Source organism: Gossypium arboreum, chromosome 5 (genome assembly GCF_025698485.1).
Source record: "Gossypium arboreum isolate Shixiya-1 chromosome 5, ASM2569848v2, whole genome shotgun sequence".
Lineage (NCBI taxonomy): Eukaryota > Viridiplantae > Streptophyta > Magnoliopsida > Malvales > Malvaceae > Gossypium > Gossypium arboreum.
Window position 1 is genome coordinate 76368967 of NC_069074.1, and position 19731 is coordinate 76388697.

At 30.2% G+C, this 19731-nt stretch overlaps 1 protein-coding gene and 1 long non-coding RNA gene across 3 annotated transcripts; both read left to right on the plus strand.

Annotated features, from left to right (window-relative positions):
- Positions 1 to 1427: 1427 nt before the first annotated feature.
- LOC128293135 (uncharacterized protein At3g49140) lies at positions 1428 to 11536 on the plus strand. 2 transcript variants are annotated; one of them, XM_053028649.1, is made up of 12 exons: positions 1428 to 1651; positions 3030 to 3153; positions 3566 to 3797; positions 4180 to 4282; positions 4477 to 4541; positions 5214 to 5330; positions 5423 to 5527; positions 6229 to 6382; positions 7231 to 7340; positions 7773 to 7922; positions 9455 to 9550; positions 10896 to 11536. In XM_053028649.1, the coding sequence occupies exons 1-12, from the start codon at positions 1618 to 1620 to the stop codon at positions 11004 to 11006; spliced, it is 1401 nt and encodes a 466-aa protein (XP_052884609.1). In that variant the 5' UTR covers positions 1428 to 1617; the 3' UTR covers positions 11007 to 11536. The 2 variants fall into 2 exon arrangements, with proteins under 2 accessions (XP_052884609.1, XP_052884610.1); XM_053028650.1 differs by lacking the exons at positions 4180 to 4282; positions 4477 to 4541 and having other exon boundaries at positions 1429 to 1651.
- A 3563-nt stretch (positions 11537 to 15099) lies between these two features.
- LOC128292900 (uncharacterized) lies at positions 15100 to 15957 on the plus strand. Its single transcript, XR_008282882.1, has 2 exons — positions 15100 to 15192; positions 15666 to 15957. It is a non-coding gene; the product is annotated as an uncharacterized LOC128292900 (long non-coding RNA).
- Positions 15958 to 19731: the final 3774 nt, after the last annotated feature.

Below are 19731 nucleotides of genomic sequence, written 5' to 3' on the forward strand. Positions count from 1 at the left end.
TAACACCCCTATACTTTACCAAAATTACCAAATTGTCCCTAGGCTCGTAAAATGATTTTTATCACATTTTCTTACTCATTAAGCCTAGACAAACCATTTTCATAACTATAGCAACTCACAAATTCAATTATTTCACATATTTACATTTATTTAACAACTTTGCAAAATACCCCATTTTAGGTGTTTTCATGCAAACTTCTTTCATAAAAGTTGTTTATAACACTACCAAACTCATATTCTTCCATAAAAAGTCAGAAAACAACACATATGCTTTCATGGAAAAACCCTAGACTCTTAATCATTTTGCAAAATAGTCCCCTATTTTGAAAGCTCATGCTTTAGGGGTTCCAAAAATGCAAAAATTATCAAGAAAGACATTAAAAATCACTTACTAGCATGGGAGTTTCTTTGCTGAAATTTTCCAGCTTCTAAATCCTTTTCTTGGTTGGAAAAATCGATGGACAGAAGATGAAGAAAATATGATATTTTCTTTTCTTTATTTTATTACTTATTTGTCAAATAAGTCACCGAACTCTTACCTAACATATTTGACCATTTAATTCCTTGTCTCATGGTCGGTCATCACTCTTTCAATGGCCTAATTTCACATTAAAACCCCCCAATTTAAGATACAAGGCAATTTAACACCTTTAGGTATTAAAACATAACTTTTACTTTTTGCGCGATTTAGTCCTTTTTCGAAATTGGACTAGAAATCGCTAAAATTAATATACCAAAATTAACATGCACTTATAAAAACACATTATAACACATAAAATAACATCAAAATAATTTTCTCCGGCCTCAAAATAGTGGTTCCGAAATTACTGTTCCGACTAGGCCCAAAATCGGGTTGTTACACGATTGGACTTTTATAATTCAGTCACTGAGCCTTAATTAACTATTTTATCGGCTAATTTACTCAAACATTTTTCAACATATTTTTATATTAACTCCGTAAATATTTTTAGTTTTTATTTACAGACTCTATTTACAAAAATGAGATCCTAAAATCGAATGTTTCGATATCACTGAAAATCATACTGTTACAGAAACAATTATTAGAGAGATCTTAGGGGTTGATGTTGGAGAAGAAGATGACAATGGGATGATGACGGTGGTTATGGTGATGATGATGAAACAAAGAAACCGAAGTTATTAAGAGTAATTTTAAAAATATTATTATTTAATAGAAAATTTTATTTGACATTAAATTTTTATTTATTATTTTAACATAAATGATTAAAATGATGAAATTATATATTATGAATGCCTAAATTACTTATTTATTTTTTATACCTAAAATCAAAATTTTTGAAATTGTAAATAATATATGGAAAAAAGCGAGCTAAGTGCTAATAATATTTTTCATAAAAATAATATAATTTATTTTCCTGATCCTAGTCCGAAAGTGAAAATGACAGTTATGTCCGCTACTCGAATCTGTTTTGTCTAGGTTTGTAACAGACATTTCTTTAATATGATTTTGTCGATATTTTTAGTGTCCTTTTTCTCGATGCTCTGCTCTGAACACTCTTTCTGACAACAGATTTGGATGGATCAATCATTTTGTCACTGTCTTCTCTGATCCCTTTCCCCATCTCTCCCTCTTATTTCATGGCGATCGTCGCTGCTTCTTCCTTCTCCGTCGGTAATTACATTCAAAACCATCTTTTTATTTTACTTGCACCCAAATTCTTTTTATGTTTGTGGATTAATTGGGAATAGACGAATGAAGTACAAAGATTTCTTTTTTTCTTATTGTTTTGGTTAAGTTCCCATTCTGATTTCCATGTTTTAAAGCAAACCCTTTTTGTATTTCTAATCTTCGATGCCTGATTGGCTGTTTAAAGCTTAAATTAGATGAGATTTTATTATCTTAAATGTGCCTACATGCATGTAATGTTTTTTTCTCTTTATTCAAGTTGATTTCTGTTGATGTGATGAAAATATGAAGCAAAAGAGTGTAATTGTTCAAGGTCTGGTTTTATCATTGTTTTTCTTCACTATCTTTTCTTGTTCATGCTCAAATTAGGGATGGGAATGCAATGAGACGGAAATAATTTATAAATATTTCAGGAATTTTAAAAGATGATTTGTTAATATTTAAGTAGCTAAAAAAGAAAACTTTCGCTTGGAACGGTTTATTAGATTCAGTAACCCTTTCTGTGGAAATCATCAGAATACCTACATGCAAATGGGCACACTTCATGTTCTTTAATTTAGTTGTCTTTCTGGGTTTTTCCCCCTTTTAATATTATTTTAAATTTATGAAAAGGGATTGGGAAAGCAATTTGCTTTTCCTAATAGTGAACCAATAATAAATTTCATTTTCACAAGAAGTGACCTCTTGCTTGGTAATTGGTAAATAGTGGTGAGCAGAATTCGGTCTAAACCGACAAGATTGACCTGAACTGGCATGATTCGGTCAGTTCAGTTCAATTAAAACGATTTCATACTTGGTTGGTTATGAGCTTTGGTTTAAATAAGTTAATTTGGGCTTTTTTCAAATTGTGAAATGAGTAACCAAACTGATTGACTCAACCAACTTATAATAAATATGTTTATGTATTTTTAAACATAATTATATAATATATAATATACAAATATTTTATCTAAATCCAACCCAATTACCGTTCTCACTAAGTTGGTTAATCGAGATAACTACCCAAACTAACTCAGTTTGGTTATTTCAATTATGATATCATGGTCATGGTTACCGGTTATTTTAAATTGGGGTCAATTTCAGTTTTTCTAACCGAGCAGGTTGATTGCATGCTCTGGATTCTATACTTGATTTCCTCTGTCAATGATGGGCGATTAAAATGTATAGAGTATATGATTCAGTGTATTATACTAGGTCTTATACTCAAGTTCTTTCTTACACCGACATAAAATTCTAAAGTTATGCACATTTCGTGAATATTTGTTCATACATCTTTGTTTATTAGTGTGGCTAATTCTAATGTTTGCATTTGCATTTTCATGGCATCTTTTGATAACTCTTTCCTGTTGAACTATGCTATTAGGTTCTTCCCAGTGTCATTTATGTCAAGTAGAAGGGGCTTATTACTCACCGTTACTTGGTGTCAACAATGGTTGGATCAGACATACTTTTGATGGTTGCAAAGTGACAGACTCGCCCAGCATAAGGTGTGCAATAGTTAAATAGGTCTGAGTTTATCTGGAAAAGAGAAAACCGTTTCTGTATTGAGTAAAACTTTTGTTATTCAATTACCTATGTTCAACGCTCATGTCTGATGAGTATTCAGGACATTGAAATGGGGATATAACCCTCCTAATATGTGGAAAAACTTCAAAAAAAGAATCGAACCTGCCTGTGTCGGACTACTACCTGTATGACACTCATACTTGAGTATAGTAACTTAGAGTTAAATAATGATCATTGCATATGTTTTGTTATGGTCTTTTCCGGGGAGAGTTTCATGTATTATTGTAATGTCATCTGATGAGAAGGTCATCACCGGATGACATTTTATTATCTGGTCTTCTCAGCTGATTTGTCTTTAAATCCAATTGGTTGAGATGCAGTTTTCCATTTCAGTGTCAGATGCAGGAACCCGTTTTTTGGATCAACACAATTTCATTGGGTGTCTGTGGGACGCGATCTTTCCCTTTCAAAAGTTTTAGTTGCTGCGGATTATTCTGATTCTGTTCCTAATTCATCGAGTTATGAAAGCAACCAAGGTTATCACCCTCTTGAAGAACTTAAAGTTTGCAAAAGGATCCAGGAGATACAACTGTCATCAGCTGAAATAGCAAGGACAACTGTCGAGGTGAATTTTATAATTACTGAATTGGAAAAAAAAAAAAAAAACTTAGTTTAGACAATTTGAAATGAGTTGAATTTATTTGATAGTGTCATCAGTGTGTTAGACTGACGACATAAACATCCTTGTTACTTGGACTCAGTTGTGAGTGTCAGATGCAAGGATGTGTCCAACACTGGTATGTTAAACATTTTTTCAAGATTTTTTAGGTATTTGGAGATTTCTTCAAGGTTCATATCCAAATACCTATGTACAGGCTTGTGTTCAATATAAGTCTCAGACATGTGCACTTGAAAAAAAAATTAAGAGTCGGAGCAACATAGATAAACATAACTTCCTCTGCAACAAGAATTCATGTTTATGCTTTTCTAGTTTTTGCTTGCCTTAGGCAAACAGCAGCGCTTTGCTAGTCTTTCCTGGGACAGTACATTCTGAACCTCATGAACAGATTTCATGGGCTGAGTTTCGATATGTTGTTGATGATTATGGAGGTAAGTTTATGGGAGACCACCATTGAGCTCTATTAGGCTTTTATTCCCGTCAAGGCTTTAGGATTTGTCTCCAGTTTCCTTGTATATGTATACAAATGAGCACACACCTACATATGCATATATATATATATTAAACCATTAGTTCTCTTTCTGTGTTAACCTAATTTATGTGTTATCTTTTGTTTCAAATTTAGATATCTTTTTTGAAATTTTGGATGATGAGAACATCTTAAAAGATCGCGGAGCGAGTAACCTTGTGGTGAGGATATCATTTCTACTCAAATGTTTTTTTGATTTTCTAGCTCAAGTTTGGTGCCACTCGTTACTTCAAAATTACGTGTCATTTGGCTAATCATTTAGAAGCCACTAGTGTAACAGTTTCATGCGTTGCAACGTTGTTTTGACTCTTCATCTTTTTTTAAGTTTACGTGTGTGACACATATTTGGACATGGGTATTGGAATATGATTCTCAAAAGATCCTTCAAATACATGGAAAAAGCTTCTAAAAATTGAATATACTCGTGTTAAATACATACTTGTATCCTATGCTCTCATATGAGTATGAGAATCCAACGGAATGGTAAATTAGTTAAGCTTGTTGAGATATCATAGCAAAATCTATGTTACTTAGGCTCAAGTGTGAGTGTTTAATAAGGGTGTGTCCAACATAGGTATATTTAAGTTTGTTCCGTGTATCTGGAGGGTTCTTAGAGGGTTATACTCTTGCCGAAATATATGTTGGACATGGTTATTTCAAGAAAAGTGAAGAGAGCCAGAACACCATAGACTACAACAAATGTTAAAAATGGAAATGCTAACAGTTGATTGACGGAATTATGTTTTCTAAGTAGCTCTACATTTTCACTTGGCTTTAATTCCTATTCAATGAGTGCCATATTCTAAAATTTGTAATGATTTCTTTTCTTTCAGAATGTTCTGATTGGGATGGACATTCCTGTACGAGAGAATAACCAGGCAGTCGGTGACTTCAACTATTCAGACATCGGGATTGATGACGAAGTTCCTTTTGATGATGAATATTTTGAGGTTAGAAACCACTGATTATTGACTTCTGAAGTGAAATCTGTGATATTCTCTTTTGTTAATTTTGGCTACTCAAGTCCCATTCACGTAAATAGGTTATGGATTCTGAAATATACGAGGCTCCGGTTCGTTGGGGGATGCCAGATTCGGCTGATAGCAGCTGGGTTCATCCTATTTATTTTGCCAAGTGCTTGATGAAGGTGATTGTGCCTGGGTTTCCCTTAAGTACAAGTCATATTATAAGTTTTAATTGTACTCAATGACTATGTTACTCGGACTCTAGACTGATGGGTTATGCATCTGACACGGGTATGCTCAAGTTTTCTTAGTTTGTCTATATATATGGTGGATTATACCTTATACCCATGCTGAGTATGTGTCAAACACAAGTCTTGGACACTGATACTTAAAGAAAAATAGAGTTCCAAGTAACATGGTTCAATGATATCAAGGATGAAGCAAGGCCGGTATGCCCCCCGGCTAAACAGGATAATTACAGTTATAGCCCCTCGTAATAATCAATTAGTTAATTTAAGCATTTTTGAACCTTTGATTCATGGAAAAATTGCATTTTTCCCTCTGAAAAAGTAGTAATTCTATTTTTTTTTTTGGCCTAACCAAAAAAAAAAAAAAAAAGTAATTCAATTTAAACCCTTTTAACAAAATTTGTTAGCTTTGGCCCTCCTAAGATTTTATAATTTTATATCGGTTGCTGAATGATATTATGAGTTTTTATCCTTTTCTCTCTCCAATATGCTGCTAAGACAGTTTTTATCATGAGTTTGATAAGGCAGAAGTCTTAATTGGATCAAAGAGAATTCATGAGATGATGAGTAGATGCGTATTTGCATTTTGAATTTATAGGTAACTCTGTTTACACTTAGTTTCTGCATTCATGCAGGCTGTTCATGTAGAACATGACAGGAAAATGGACCATCCCTCTAATGGTGTTTCGATTGTCGGTTGCCTTCGACCAGCCTTTGCTGATGAAGAATCATATCTAAGAAGGCTATTCCATTTTGACTATGATGAAGGATACACCTCAGATTGGAAAGGTTTCTTATATTTCCACCCTAATACCATAATCAAGAATCTATGTTGCTTTACTCAAAAAAAAAAAAAATCTATGTTGCTCAGACTCTTCATTTTGTTTGAAGTAATCATATTCGAAATATGTATCAGACATATACAGACATGGATATGGAGAGAAACTGAATATGCTCATGTCGGACACCTATCCGCATCCAATGCTTGGATCCTAATTCGAGTAACATATGTTAGCACAGTAGACCTCTTTATCACTCAATTCTTCATTTTTCTTGTAGTATTTGTGTCTTAACACCTGTGTTTGATGCATATTAAGACATGGGTGTGGGAATATGACTCTTCAAGAAAACTAAAAAAAGTAAAAAGAAAACATACTCATGTTAGACGCATACCCTTATCAAATTTGTTGACACAGCTCAGTTTGGAATGTGTATCCCAAGAATTAGTCTCTTAACGAGACTTTTGTAACTTCATTTGAACTTCTGTTACTAAAACTCGGGTTTGTCATGGTATACTTTTGCATAGGTATGGTATGTTTAATTTTTTATAAGTTTTTAATGTATTTGGAGGATTCTTAAAGGGTTATATCTCGTATCCGTGTTCTAACATGCACTAAATACAGTACTTCAAGAAAATTGAAGAATTGGAGCAACATAGATGGAATTCCTTAATTTGGAATTTCTTCAAGCTGTTTTGAGATCTCCCTAGTAGCGGTTTGCTTGTGGAAGCTTGCAAACACTACTACCTTTTGGCCTTTTTCTTTCAGAAGGGGAAATATAACTTTTTTGTTTAGCAAATTAAGAGTTGATGAAATCTTTAATTTGTCTTTGATCTTCTTGGTTTTGCTCTTGTGTAGATGGCGAAGCTCCAAAACCAAGTTCCAAATATGGTGGAAGTAAAAGCGGCTCAATACTTTATCGGTTGGAGATAATGCGAATTCAATTGTTCTCTGTATATGGTGCCCAGGCATGTAATTTACTCTCTCTATCACGAAATTGTAAGATTTGATTCATAATGGTGGTGAATTGGACATACATAGTTCAAATGAACAGAAGCAGGGATGAAAATCTTGTTTTCTTCTATAAAGTGATTGCCTTGAAAAATGTTGCAATCCCAAAATAGATGATTTCTCAGTTGTGTTGTTTCAACATTTCACTTTTCTTGAAGTATTCGTGTTTGACAATAATAATACATGAATATGGGATACAACCTTCAAAGGTTCTCCAAATATAGAAAGAAACTTTGAAAAAGTCTAACAATACTTGTGGTGGACATGTACTCGTACCAACATTTACACTTGAGTCCGAGTAACATTGTTTCTCAAAACAACCAAAATTTTCATTTCATGAGTTGTGGTTATTTGATTTGTAATTCTGTTTTATTTTGGTATATTTGCAGTCCCTAATTAGCTTGAAAGACTTTCAAGATGCTGAGCCTGATGTCCTTGTACACTCTACTTCAGCAATTTTGGAGCGTTTCAGTGAGAAGGGAATCCGGTGCAATGTTGCTCTAAAATCTCTATGCAAGAAAAAGGGTCTCCAAATAGAGGTAATAGATAAAATGTTAACTTACTTGGCAAGTCTTTGTACTAGGCTGAAGCGTAAATTAGTCCCTTTATAATAAAGCTGAGCAATTTAGGGTGTGTTAATGTTTTTTGCATTTTCCCGTATTTATTTCGTGGAAATAGTTTGGAAAATGATTTCCCCAAGTTATTTTTCAGAAAACAATTCTTTATGAGTAACTTGATTTTTACAAAATAATTAACTTGAATAAAGTAAAATATTATTATATTAATAATAAAATTTTAATTTTAAAATATTTAAAATATTAATTTAATCCCAAATATTATAATTTTCAATATTATTAAACACATATTTATATTTAATTATATGATAAATTATTAATATAATTTCTATCATTTATTATTTTAACAAAATTATTGAATATTACGATCCTATTTTAATAATAAATTTTAACATTTAATATACTTAACTTTAAACTAAGTTTAATTAGATATTATTTATTATAAAATATTATATTATAAAATAAATTTCGATTGTTGAAGGAAAATGCTTTTATAATATTTTGTAACAAATATAATTTATGTTGTGTATGTTTAACTAAAACATGTTTCAAAAATGATTTCAGAAAAATTATCTAACAAAATAATTTATGCACAATCATCTAAACACTAAAAAATATAAACTTTTTCAGAAAATCAATCCATTTTTCAAGAAATATTTTACAGAAGCTGTTTTTTAGTGAAACAAACTAATTACCGTGCATTCAATTTTGAAGTAAGAAGGTAAAACTTTAAATGCTGTAAACCTGAACGTTAAAAATTGCTGATTTTTGTGTTTAAAAAGTGACATGAAGACTAAAATTCAACATTTGCAAAACACAACAAAGACTAAATGTTCAAATTTTTGGACATTACTTTAAAACATGACAAGTCACCATTTGTCAGTATTCAACCTTACCGCCGTGTATACATTTAACTATTGCTTCGAAATTAAATGTACAAGGATTAATTACTCACGTTTATAGTAGGACTAATTTGCTCATAAACTTATTGTACATAGACCTGCCAATTAGTTTAGCCTAAACAAAATCTTAGATCTTTTTGACCTATATTACTCCGGCTTTTTATTTTTCTTTAAGCACCCGTGTCCGGTACTCACATCCAACACATGCATTTGATATATACTATACATGAATAGGGAGATGAATATATGACCCTAAACTATGTTTATCAGATTTGGGTATTAGTGTTGGACTTAGATGTGTTTGGCATGAGTATGTCCAATTCTTTTAAAGTCTTGTCCCATGTCTTGATATGCATCAGACACGAGTACTTAAGAGATAAAAAAAAAAAAAAAAAAAACATGATTCCATTTCCAACACAAGCAAACTGACTAAGTTTCAAGGAACTAGTATGTCATCCGTGAGTTTGAAATGTGTTTACTTGTTTAGAAGAGTGATAACAGATTTGCATGCTTGTCATGACTTGAGAATTCTACATTGATATCATCATCTACTAATTTAGTTGCAATCTGAAGTATTCATCTTTGCTGTAATAGGAAGCTAATTTGATTGGAGTCGATAGTCTCGGCATTGATGTAAGAATATTCTCTGGTGTGGAAGTACGGACTTGTCGTTTTCCATTCAAAATTCGGGTAAGTGACTTATAAGATATTGACAAGAAGAAAAATGCTCTTTTTCGTTCCAAAACATTTGCTTCATTTCTGAGATCGTATGATATAAGTCTACTCATGCATTAAAAAACTGGAATGGACCAGCTGGTTCGATTTGAAACAATGTTTGGTCTGGTGGATTGAAAATTTAGAGAAATAGGCCGAAACCGGTAAAAAACCTGAACAGATGGATCAGCTGCTCTATCCTGGCCTGAATTATCCCATGTGAACACATCACAAGATAAAATAATAAAAACATGATAGGATGTGAAAAAATAGCTAAGTAATACAAAATATTAAATGTGAAATTTTTTATAAATTATATAGTACTTTAAACATGATTATGACATAGCGTTAATGCATTGATTGTTAGGTCTATTATTCCCATTTCAATTAATATTAACTTCAAGCTTGCATCCAAAGATGTAGCATTTTCATCATGGTTTAGGTTATGCCTAAGATAACTGTTTGTACAAATTTGCAATTATAATTTAGGTACCTAAGATAACTTATACTTCACTTTGATTCAAATTTGCTGCTTTACTTTTGTTTCATTGAATTTTGCTGCTAAAGTTTGATTATTGATTGAATTTGCTATTCAATTTTAATTTAAAATAAATTGATGATAAAATATAATAAATATATATTTTTATATTTTATTTTAATATTTAACAAAATAATTGAATTAATATAAAATGGTTATTTTATTAAAAAAACTTAATTCCTTTTTTTGAATATATGTATTTTTATTTTGAAGTCTTTATCTCATTAAACAAAAACTCAAATTTAACTTTTAATCTTTTCTAAATAAGTTTATTGTTAATTATTAAAATAAAATATTTGAATGAAATTTTCTTACTAAATTATGCTTTCTAATCATCAAAATTAGTATTGAGATGTAAAATTAATTAAAAAATTAAAGTTCGTGGCCAATTTTAATAAAAATCTAAGTTTAGTAGTAAAGTCCAATTACATAAAAGCATATTTTCAAAATATACAATGGCAAATGTCAATTAAAATGAAGTATAGTGGTAAGTTTCAATATTCATGAGACAAATTTACACTAAAACCTACAATTTTAATGCCTAAATTAAGCTCATCAACTTAAGCCAATGCTACATCTAATAGTGGTCCTAATTTCTCCACTTATACCAAGATTTAAAAGGTATGTTATTCGGATTCAGGTGAGTGTTGGATATATGTATGTGTCAGTATCTTTAAATTTTTTTTTTTTAAAGATTTCTTGCATTTGGAGCTTAGTGATGCATAAGCCATTCAAAATAATTTTTTTCATGGGTTTAAAACAACGGTTCATGTCAATTTGCAGGCTATGTCTGAAGCCGCAGCTGAAAAGAAAATCCGACAACTACTCTTCCCCCGGTCTCGCCGGAAGAAATTCCAGTCTCATGGAGATGAACTTAGAGACCCAGGTCCTTAGTTTTTACCCTTTGTAGCCAATCAACCATTTTTGCGGCTTTATTCAAAGAGGGTATCAATGTCATCCGGACTCAAAATGAGCGTCGGATACAAATGCACGTTCAACAAAAGTAATCATATTCATATCTCGATATCCATGTTCAAACGTATTATCCATTGGTGTTATGAGTATTTTAAGAAAAATGAAGGGTCCTTGTATCGTAGACAGGCATTGCCTTTTAAGGCAGGAAGTTTAACCATTTAGATTGAAGTTGTAATAAATGGGTGGCTAGATAGGCATTATCTTTTAAGCTTGGTAGCTCAACAATTTAGGGTGAAGTTGTAATAAATGGGTGGCTAGATGTGGCATCGCATCTTCAGATTTTTAGATTGATATATGGTAATGGATAGCGCGGATTTAGATATTTGTGACTTATTTTTTAAATTTGGATAATATGTAAAATGTGAAGGGATTGTATAAAATTGGGATGTCCCGTCGTTTGTATCTATTTCCAATGAGAAATAATCTTATGGATCTTTCTCACCACATAATTTATGGTTTCTTTCTAATTATTTAATGACATTTCAGTAAATTTTTTTATATCATTGACATATAATTTTGGTAATTTTGTATCTAGAATTTTGAACCTTGAACTCTGAACCTTAAATTTTGAATTCGAGCCTCAAACCTTGAAACTCAATTTTAGGGTTTAAGATTCTAGGAGGGTTTTGGGTAAAATATTTAACAAAAATTATGTGTGAATGACATGAAAAAAATTATTGAAATGTCATTAAATAATTAAAAAAAGTCCATAAATGATGTGGTGAGATAATTCCATAAAATAATTTCTTCTTTTCGGTAGTTTAAAGCTAAAATTTAGGGAAAAAAGTTGATGTGGCATTAACTTATTGGAAAGAGATACAAATGATGTAGTATTTTAATTTTATACAATCCCTTCTCTATATGGATGTGATTATTAATTTTCGGATATTAATTATCTAAATTTGCATTGTTTTTGCGAATGATAGTTTTGGATATAAAAATTCATTAATCCACTTTACGTTTTAAAATTTTGTTTTAATTTTTTATTTATTAAATTTAAATATTTAGTGAATTTGAATAGATTAAATTATTAAAAGTTGGGTGAATTTGAATTTAAATATTATAAAATGGTAGATATGGTGTGTTTTTTCACCCAAATATCATTGGAGAAGACATGATACATAGCTTTGTTTCTCAAATGCCTTTTGGATCCAAATTTGCTTATCAACCCATCAATGGTTCCTGGCAAAGAATCTCATCAGTGGTGACTAAGCTAGAAACAACTACATTTTGGAATGGTTTAGTTCTAGAGAAAATTGGTAGTTTATGTGCAATATTTTTATTTTCAAAATCAAACTTAAATAAAATTCAACGTGACATGAATTAAATTTCATCTTATGATGGCTGGTTTTTCTAAAGTTTTTAAAATTTTAAAAGTTACCTTTTGTCTTAATATTTTTAACTTTTTTCCATTAATTTAGAAATTGATATTTTTATATAAAATTTATTAAAAGAAAATTACCTTTGATTTGGTTCAAAAATTTTAGTTATTAAATTTATGAATAAAATTGAATATATTATATTTAAGTATTACATGAATCAAAATTTAATCTATTCTTAATAGTTATGGATCAACCCTACTTTTGGCTTGTCTCAAATTGATAAAAAAGCCTTAAAATGATTCAACTTGCGTTATACCACCTCCGCAAATGATTATACGTGTCACCCTTGAGCGAAGTTCACATCAAACAAACCTTTTGCAAATCCCAAATTTGACAGATCTGAGAGAAATACATATAATTTTGTGTCTCATTTTTTTTAATGATTTTTATGTTTTTGAGCTCGTTTTAACTTAATCTAGCTAGTCTAGGGTTTATTTTACAAAAAAAAAAAAAAATTAAAGGTTGAGGAACTTCCCATGGATTTTTTTGAATGTGTTTTGATGTTAGTTGATAGATTGTTAATCTTTGTTGTAAAATAAACATGTTTTGTTAAATGATTTTTGTTGAATTTTAGAAATAGGGATTAAATTGTTAAAAGTATAAATCCATGGGGTTTTTTGTGAATTGTTAGTAATTATGGATTGTTTCAAGGTCCCTTGTAACATCGGTTAGGTTGGATTTATGCTAAAATGAGTTATATTTAAGTTATAAGGTTAAGGACTGAATTGTGAAAAGTTAAAAATGTAGAGGGTAAATTCATAATTTTGCATAAATATGAATTATGGATTAAATTGAATTCTAGAAGAACTTAATTGAATGAAATTATTTATTTAGATCAAGATAAACCACAATCGGACTTAAATCGAGAAAAAGTTAAAGCTTTGGATTAGTGTTCGACTATACTTCTACAACCCTAGTTATCGAGGTAAGTTCGTATGAACTATGATTGTTATAATGTTAGTTAAATTGACTGATTGCTATATTGTTTTAATTTAAATGAATTTGAATATATTTGTATCAATGCTATGATAAATTGATGTATAACGAATCCCGTTTGAACCTTAATAATTATTAGGATACAAATAACATGTCATTAGGGATTTCATATTTCGGGTGCTAGTCTTGAATGTCCTATCGATGGCTAAGGTCCTATGTTTTTTGTAGATTCTCCATAGCTCGTGTGAGTAGACCCATTTCACAGCTCGTTCGGGGTTCGAATCTAGTGTTATAAGTCCACCAAGAGTGAGTCCTCATGCTAATAACACATTCTACATTCGAACCAAATGTATGAGTAAACTATGAGGAAGTCATATTATATATGACATTCCACTAGGTTTTATTTGGGGAGGATACAAGGGTATTCTCCTAGACTTTCGAAATGGATAAACTACTTATGTAGTTAAGTACTTTGTCTAAGATTACTGTACGAAACATTGTTACTTGACTATATGGCCGAAAGTAAGGATCCATCAAATGGAGTCCATTAGAGCAAGCATAAATAATGGCTCATGGTGGAAGGTATTTATCATGATCTATCCTTCATTGTAAATTATGTTGCAAGAAAGATACATGAGTATCTTTATTAGGTACGTAAGTGAAAATCAGTAGAAACTATCTTGTAAAGAAGTCACTGTGAAAAGGTCCACAAGGAAAACCATTGAAGAAATGATTGGCGGAAATTACCTGTAACATCCAGAATTAGGGCTTAGTCGAAATAGTGGTTTCGAGACCACAAATCTGAAGATAGAAATAATCATTTTATGATTCTTATAAGGTTTATGTTATGAATCCATGCTTGTGTGAAAGTTTCATGAAGAAATTCTATGCATAAAATGTCTAATTGCATTTTAGGGACCAAATTGAATAAAGTGAAAAACTTGCATTCTAGAAACTTTAAGCATGAAATTTCCTTAGATATTGAATTAGAGGGTCTTAATTAGTAATTTTACCAAATTCTATAATTTTGCACAAAAATGAACTTGCATAAGAAAAATGTGAAAGAGAAACCCTAAGGGCATTTTGGTCATTTGGTAATTAAAAGAATAAAAAAGGGAAAAATAAGTCAAAATCGGTGTCCATCTTTTTCCTTCATTGCCGAAAATTGCAAGACACCATAGCTAGGGTTTGTTCAACATTTTCAAGCTTGATTGTAAGCGCATCCTAGCCCCGTTTTTAATGTTCTTTGCATTTTTGAAGTCCTTGAAGCATGATCTACCCATTTCTAGCTATATTTTAAGCTAGGGTGTAATAGCCTGATTTTGACCCTAATCGGAACGGTGGTTTCGGGACCACGAATTCGAGTCAGAAAAATATTTAAATATTATTTTCTGTGCTTAAAATGTATGAATGCTTGTGTGAAAGTTTTGTTTAAAAAATTTATCGTTTAGATGTCGATTTGATAAAAAGGGGTTTAATCGTGAAAAAAATGAAAAGTGATTGGTTAATTATTAAAGTGTCAAAATTGCTTTGTTCATTAAACATGGAGTCTTTATGTTGCAATTTGTCCATGAATAATAATGATGGACAGTTTTAATGATTATATTATAAGGTTTTATATTTTGTTAATAAGGTTAATTTAGTAAATGTTTAATAACATTATATTAAATAAAAACATAAAATAAAATGTTATCATGCATTATTTTGTTCATCAAAGCCGAAACTAGGAAAAAGAAAAGGGAAAGAAAGACCAAGCATATTCGGCCATTGTTGAGTCAAAATTCAAGGTATGTTTGAGCTCGGTTTTTGATAATTTTTACGTTTTTAAGATCGTTGTTTCAAATACTCTAAGACCCATGTAAGAATTTTTGAAATTGATGAGATATTCATGAGTTGCCATTGTTGATAGTTTGATAGATTTTGTGTTTAAAGATAGAAAATAAAAGATATGTGTTAGATTAACAAAATTTTTATTAGAAGTTTTGATGGAATTGAGTAATTAAGGCTAAATTGCAAAAATATTAAATTTAAGGGTTAGTTTGTATAATAGGTGAAATGTGAAGACTTATATAATCTAGACGAGTATTCGGCTAGAGCTTGTTATTTTTTAAATTTTGTGTATTTGATGTGTTATGAATTTTTAGACTATAATGTAAAAGTGTGAAAAATAAGGGACAAAATGTAAATTTGCTCCTTTATGTGTTTTGGGGTTTAATTGAATTGAATTTTATTTGAATGAGCTTAATTTGAATTTGAATAGATCAAGAACAAAAAGGATCGGGTTTGGATCGGGGAAAATAAAAAATCGTTGACTAGTCGATAATCTCTGTCCGTCGATATCCGAGGTAAGTTATTAAGCATATATTTTTTATCGATTTAAATAACCATAATATCTATGTAATTATGCCGAATTGAATGATATATATATATATATATGTATGTATGTAGTGATGAAATTATCGAATGTAAAAAGAAGTGAGATGTATTGAGTTGTTGATTTTTGGCACTAAGTGTGCGGGTATAAATATTTACGATTATGAGATTGGCACTAAGTGTGCGAGTTTAATTGTATAGCACTAAGTGTGCGAGTTTGATTATTAAGCACTAAGTGTGCGAACTTTCTATATATTTTCGAATAACTATTAACACTAAGTGTGCGACTTTATCGAGTAATCATGGACAGTGGAATGAGTAAATACTTTGAGTTCGTGAGGAATAGCCGTTATGTTTATGTTTGAAATTGAGCTTGGTAAGTCTTGAACCTATGTGGTGATTATATTTGAAATCAAATATATAAGATTAATTGGGGAATAGATGAAATGCTATTTAGTTGTATAATTTAAATGAAAATAAAATGATATGTGGAAATGCATCAAATATCATATTGAATGTTATATGAAATATCAATGGAGACTTGGCTATTCGAGAGCATGTAATGATAAATGTGTGAATAGCTTTGTGCTAAAATCATTTGAAGTTCGAATAAGATGGTGTTTGTGTTTGGAAGATATATGTTATATTGCAGAATAAGATGAAGTGTATTATGCATATATATATTTTTTATATATTACATAATGATGGAATGCCATAATGTATTCGGCCTTGTATTTGGAATTGAAGAAATGCTTTATGGTGGAGTAATTATATATTGCTTTTAGTTGAATCATAGTATTCGATTAATAAGTGCCTTATAATATGGTAAGCTAGTGATTAGACTAAGTCCTTTTGTCGAATCCTGTCTATCAAAAATCCTATAACACAAGTCTTATGACAAAAGGTGGCAAGGCCCTAATTTTCAGGATTTTTTAGGCTCCTATCTTGTAATCCTATCTTGATTACGCCCAATTCCCCTGTTTGACAAAGGGTCCCTTTATATACAATAAATATACAATAAATACAATAATCGCATTGTAGCGGGTATAGTTTAGTGGTAAAAGTGTGATTTGTTCTATTAATCCCCCTAAGAGTTAAGGGGTCCCTCAGTTTGATTCATATTCCGAGCAAAAACTTTATTTCTTAAAAGGATTTAATCCTTTACCTCTCAACGAAAGATTTGTGGAAGAATATACATTCTCGTGATTTGGATCCAAAGGCCAATTAAATTATATATAAATATAATTTTTAAATTATATTCTAACTAAAAATTGAAAAATTGGATTATGAAATTACGAAACATAATTTTTTTTTCAATTGGATCAATACTTCCAATTGAATAAGTATGAGGAAAAGATCCATGGATAAAGATAGAAAAGTGTATTTCTAATCGTAACTAAATCTTCAATTTTTTTTGATGGGATAGATTGAATCAAAATAGCTATTAAACGATAACTTTGGTTTATTAGAGACATTTACATCTTGTTTTAGCTCGGCGGAAACAAAACGATTTTCCTAACGATTTTCTCAAATAGAAATAGAGAACGAAGTAACTAGAAAAATTGTTCTATTCTAATCCCACTCTTCTAGAAGGATCATCTAGAAAGCGAATTGTTTTGAATGCATTCAGACAGAAAAGCTAACATAGATGTTATGGGCCAAATTCTTATTTCATTTCGTTCCTGCCTTATCTTTATCTTAGTTATATTCTATTTTATTTATTTCTTTTTTATTTATTTATCCATCTTCCATAAAGGAGCCGAATGAAACCAAAATTTCATGTTCGGTTTTGAATTAGAGACGCTAAAAATAATGAATCAACGTCAATAAGATAAAGAGGCACATAAAGTAACATATAAAAAATGAACCTCATTATTATAAATCAAGTTATTAAAATTTCGAACAAATCTTGAAATTCAAAACTTCCCATTATCCAATAAAAACCTAAAATTCCTAATAATAAACCAAAATCGCCTATCCGATTAGTTACAAACACTTTTTGACAAGCGTTTGCCGCAACGGGTCGTGTGAACCAAAAACCTATTAATAGATAAGAACACATTCCAACTAATTCCCAAAAAATATAAATTTGTATCAAATTACAACTAGTAACTAATCCCAACATTGAAGTATTGAACAAACTCATATAAGCAAAAAATCTCAAATATCCTTCATCATGAGACATATAATTGTCACTATAAATGAGAACAAAAATTCCAACAGTAGTGATTAATATTGACATAATAGAGGTAAGTGAATCAATAAAGTAGCCAAACTTGAAAGAAAAATCATTATTGATGGTCCAAGACCATACATGTTGATAGTTAGAACTTCCATTTATTTGTTGAATAGACAGATCGAGCGAAAAAATCATAACTATACTTAACAATAAAATATTGGGAAAAACCCACATACGACGAAGATTTTTTGTTGCTGTCAGAAAAAGTAGGAGTCCCATTCCTATTAAAATAGGAATGGGAAGTGGAACAAAAGGTATGATCCAGGAATATTGATATGCATGCTCCATAAAAACTTTTTTGTTATTCTTTCTTAATTAATCATTTCTGATTCACCGGCTCTTATCTCTTTTGATTGAAAAGGAGCAATAAAAAAATCGAGAGATTACAAAGTTAACTGGAATTTTCTATTCTTAATTTTTTAATCTTTCGCAACTATTTCAAAAATATTCAAATTTCGAAGTTAGAAGTAATAAAATGATCTCGCCGAGTTACTATAATGAAAAACAAAAGAATTCTTTTTTTCATTATAGTAATATTTTTCTGAAAATATCAATTATTATTTATTATTACATATTACAATAATTTCTATTTACAATAAGTTAGATACATCGATCAAAAATACAAAGAATTCCCCAAAAGTATGATATAAATAATAGGATGTCCTAGAACTTAAAAGAAAAACGAATTATTTGAGTTTGTTTATCCGAACTTATTAACTAGTTCATTTTCATCGTGGAACTGATTGATTGTCTTCCACTACAATAAATGAACCTTTTCTTGTAGAAAGACTATCCGATATTTTCTTTATATTTACATATAATTAAAAGAAAAATGACATTAATATAATAAAATATTCTTTTTTTTCAAAATTATGTATCCTTTAACAGATTAACTACGAGTCTCATTCGAATTTGGTTGCAAATGAAAATTAGGCATACCCTATCTTCGAGCTTGGCCAATTACCAATTTATGGAAAAAAAATCAAATTCAAGTTTGCATAGGTAGATAAAATGGGTTTTACACTTTTTATTTTGATGTAGTTTTCATGTATAAATAGAGATGTATAAATTATAAATGTAAGACAACAAAAACTGGTGGAGATAGAAAAGAAAGAGTTTTTTTGCGTTTTTGATTTCATCAATTGATTTATATATCATAATAGATATATATCCTATTCTATCCTATAGATTTGAATGGAGATATAAAAAGAAAGGTACCAATAAATTAAATACAAATTCTTCTTCTTTTTTTTTTCGAATACTGTATGGAATATAAATAAAAAGGGTTATATCATATTGTTTTTTGTTCTAGAATAGAAGCATTTTATGCGATTTTCCCATCTCTATTCATTTTTATGCAATTTGTATTGTAGTATATATATAATTATAATTTATAAAATCTATAGGAATAGATAAATAATAACATCAAAAGACCGATCGTTTTGTTTTAAAAATAGATGTCTTTGACATCCAACTATAGCACTGAATAACTTTTTTTCGAATAGCAGTTCCAAAAAAAAGTACTTCTACATCAAAAAAGCGTATGCGAAAAAATGTTTGGAAAAAGAAAGGATATTGGGCGGCCTTGAAAGCTTTTTCATTAGCCAAATCTCTTTCTACGAGGAATTCAAAAAGTTTTTTTGTACACCAAATAAATTTAGAGTAATCTGAATTGGTTTAACTCGAATAGGATACAAAGATTTTACTTTTCTGA

What these genes read in the sequence shown, in the direction of transcription:
- LOC128293135 (XM_053028649.1), top strand. Translation starts at nt 1,618, where the DNA reads ATGGCGATCGTCGCTGCTTCTTCCTTCTCCGTCG. An exon ending in TGTTGTTGATGATTATGGAG is followed by an intron (nt 4,283 to 4,476) that starts GTAAGTTTATGG and finishes TTTCAAATTTAG; the next exon opens with ATATCTTTTTTGAAATTTTG. An exon ending in TTGCCAAGTGCTTGATGAAG is followed by an intron (nt 5,528 to 6,228) that starts GTGATTGTGCCT and finishes GCATTCATGCAG; the next exon opens with GCTGTTCATGTAGAACATGA.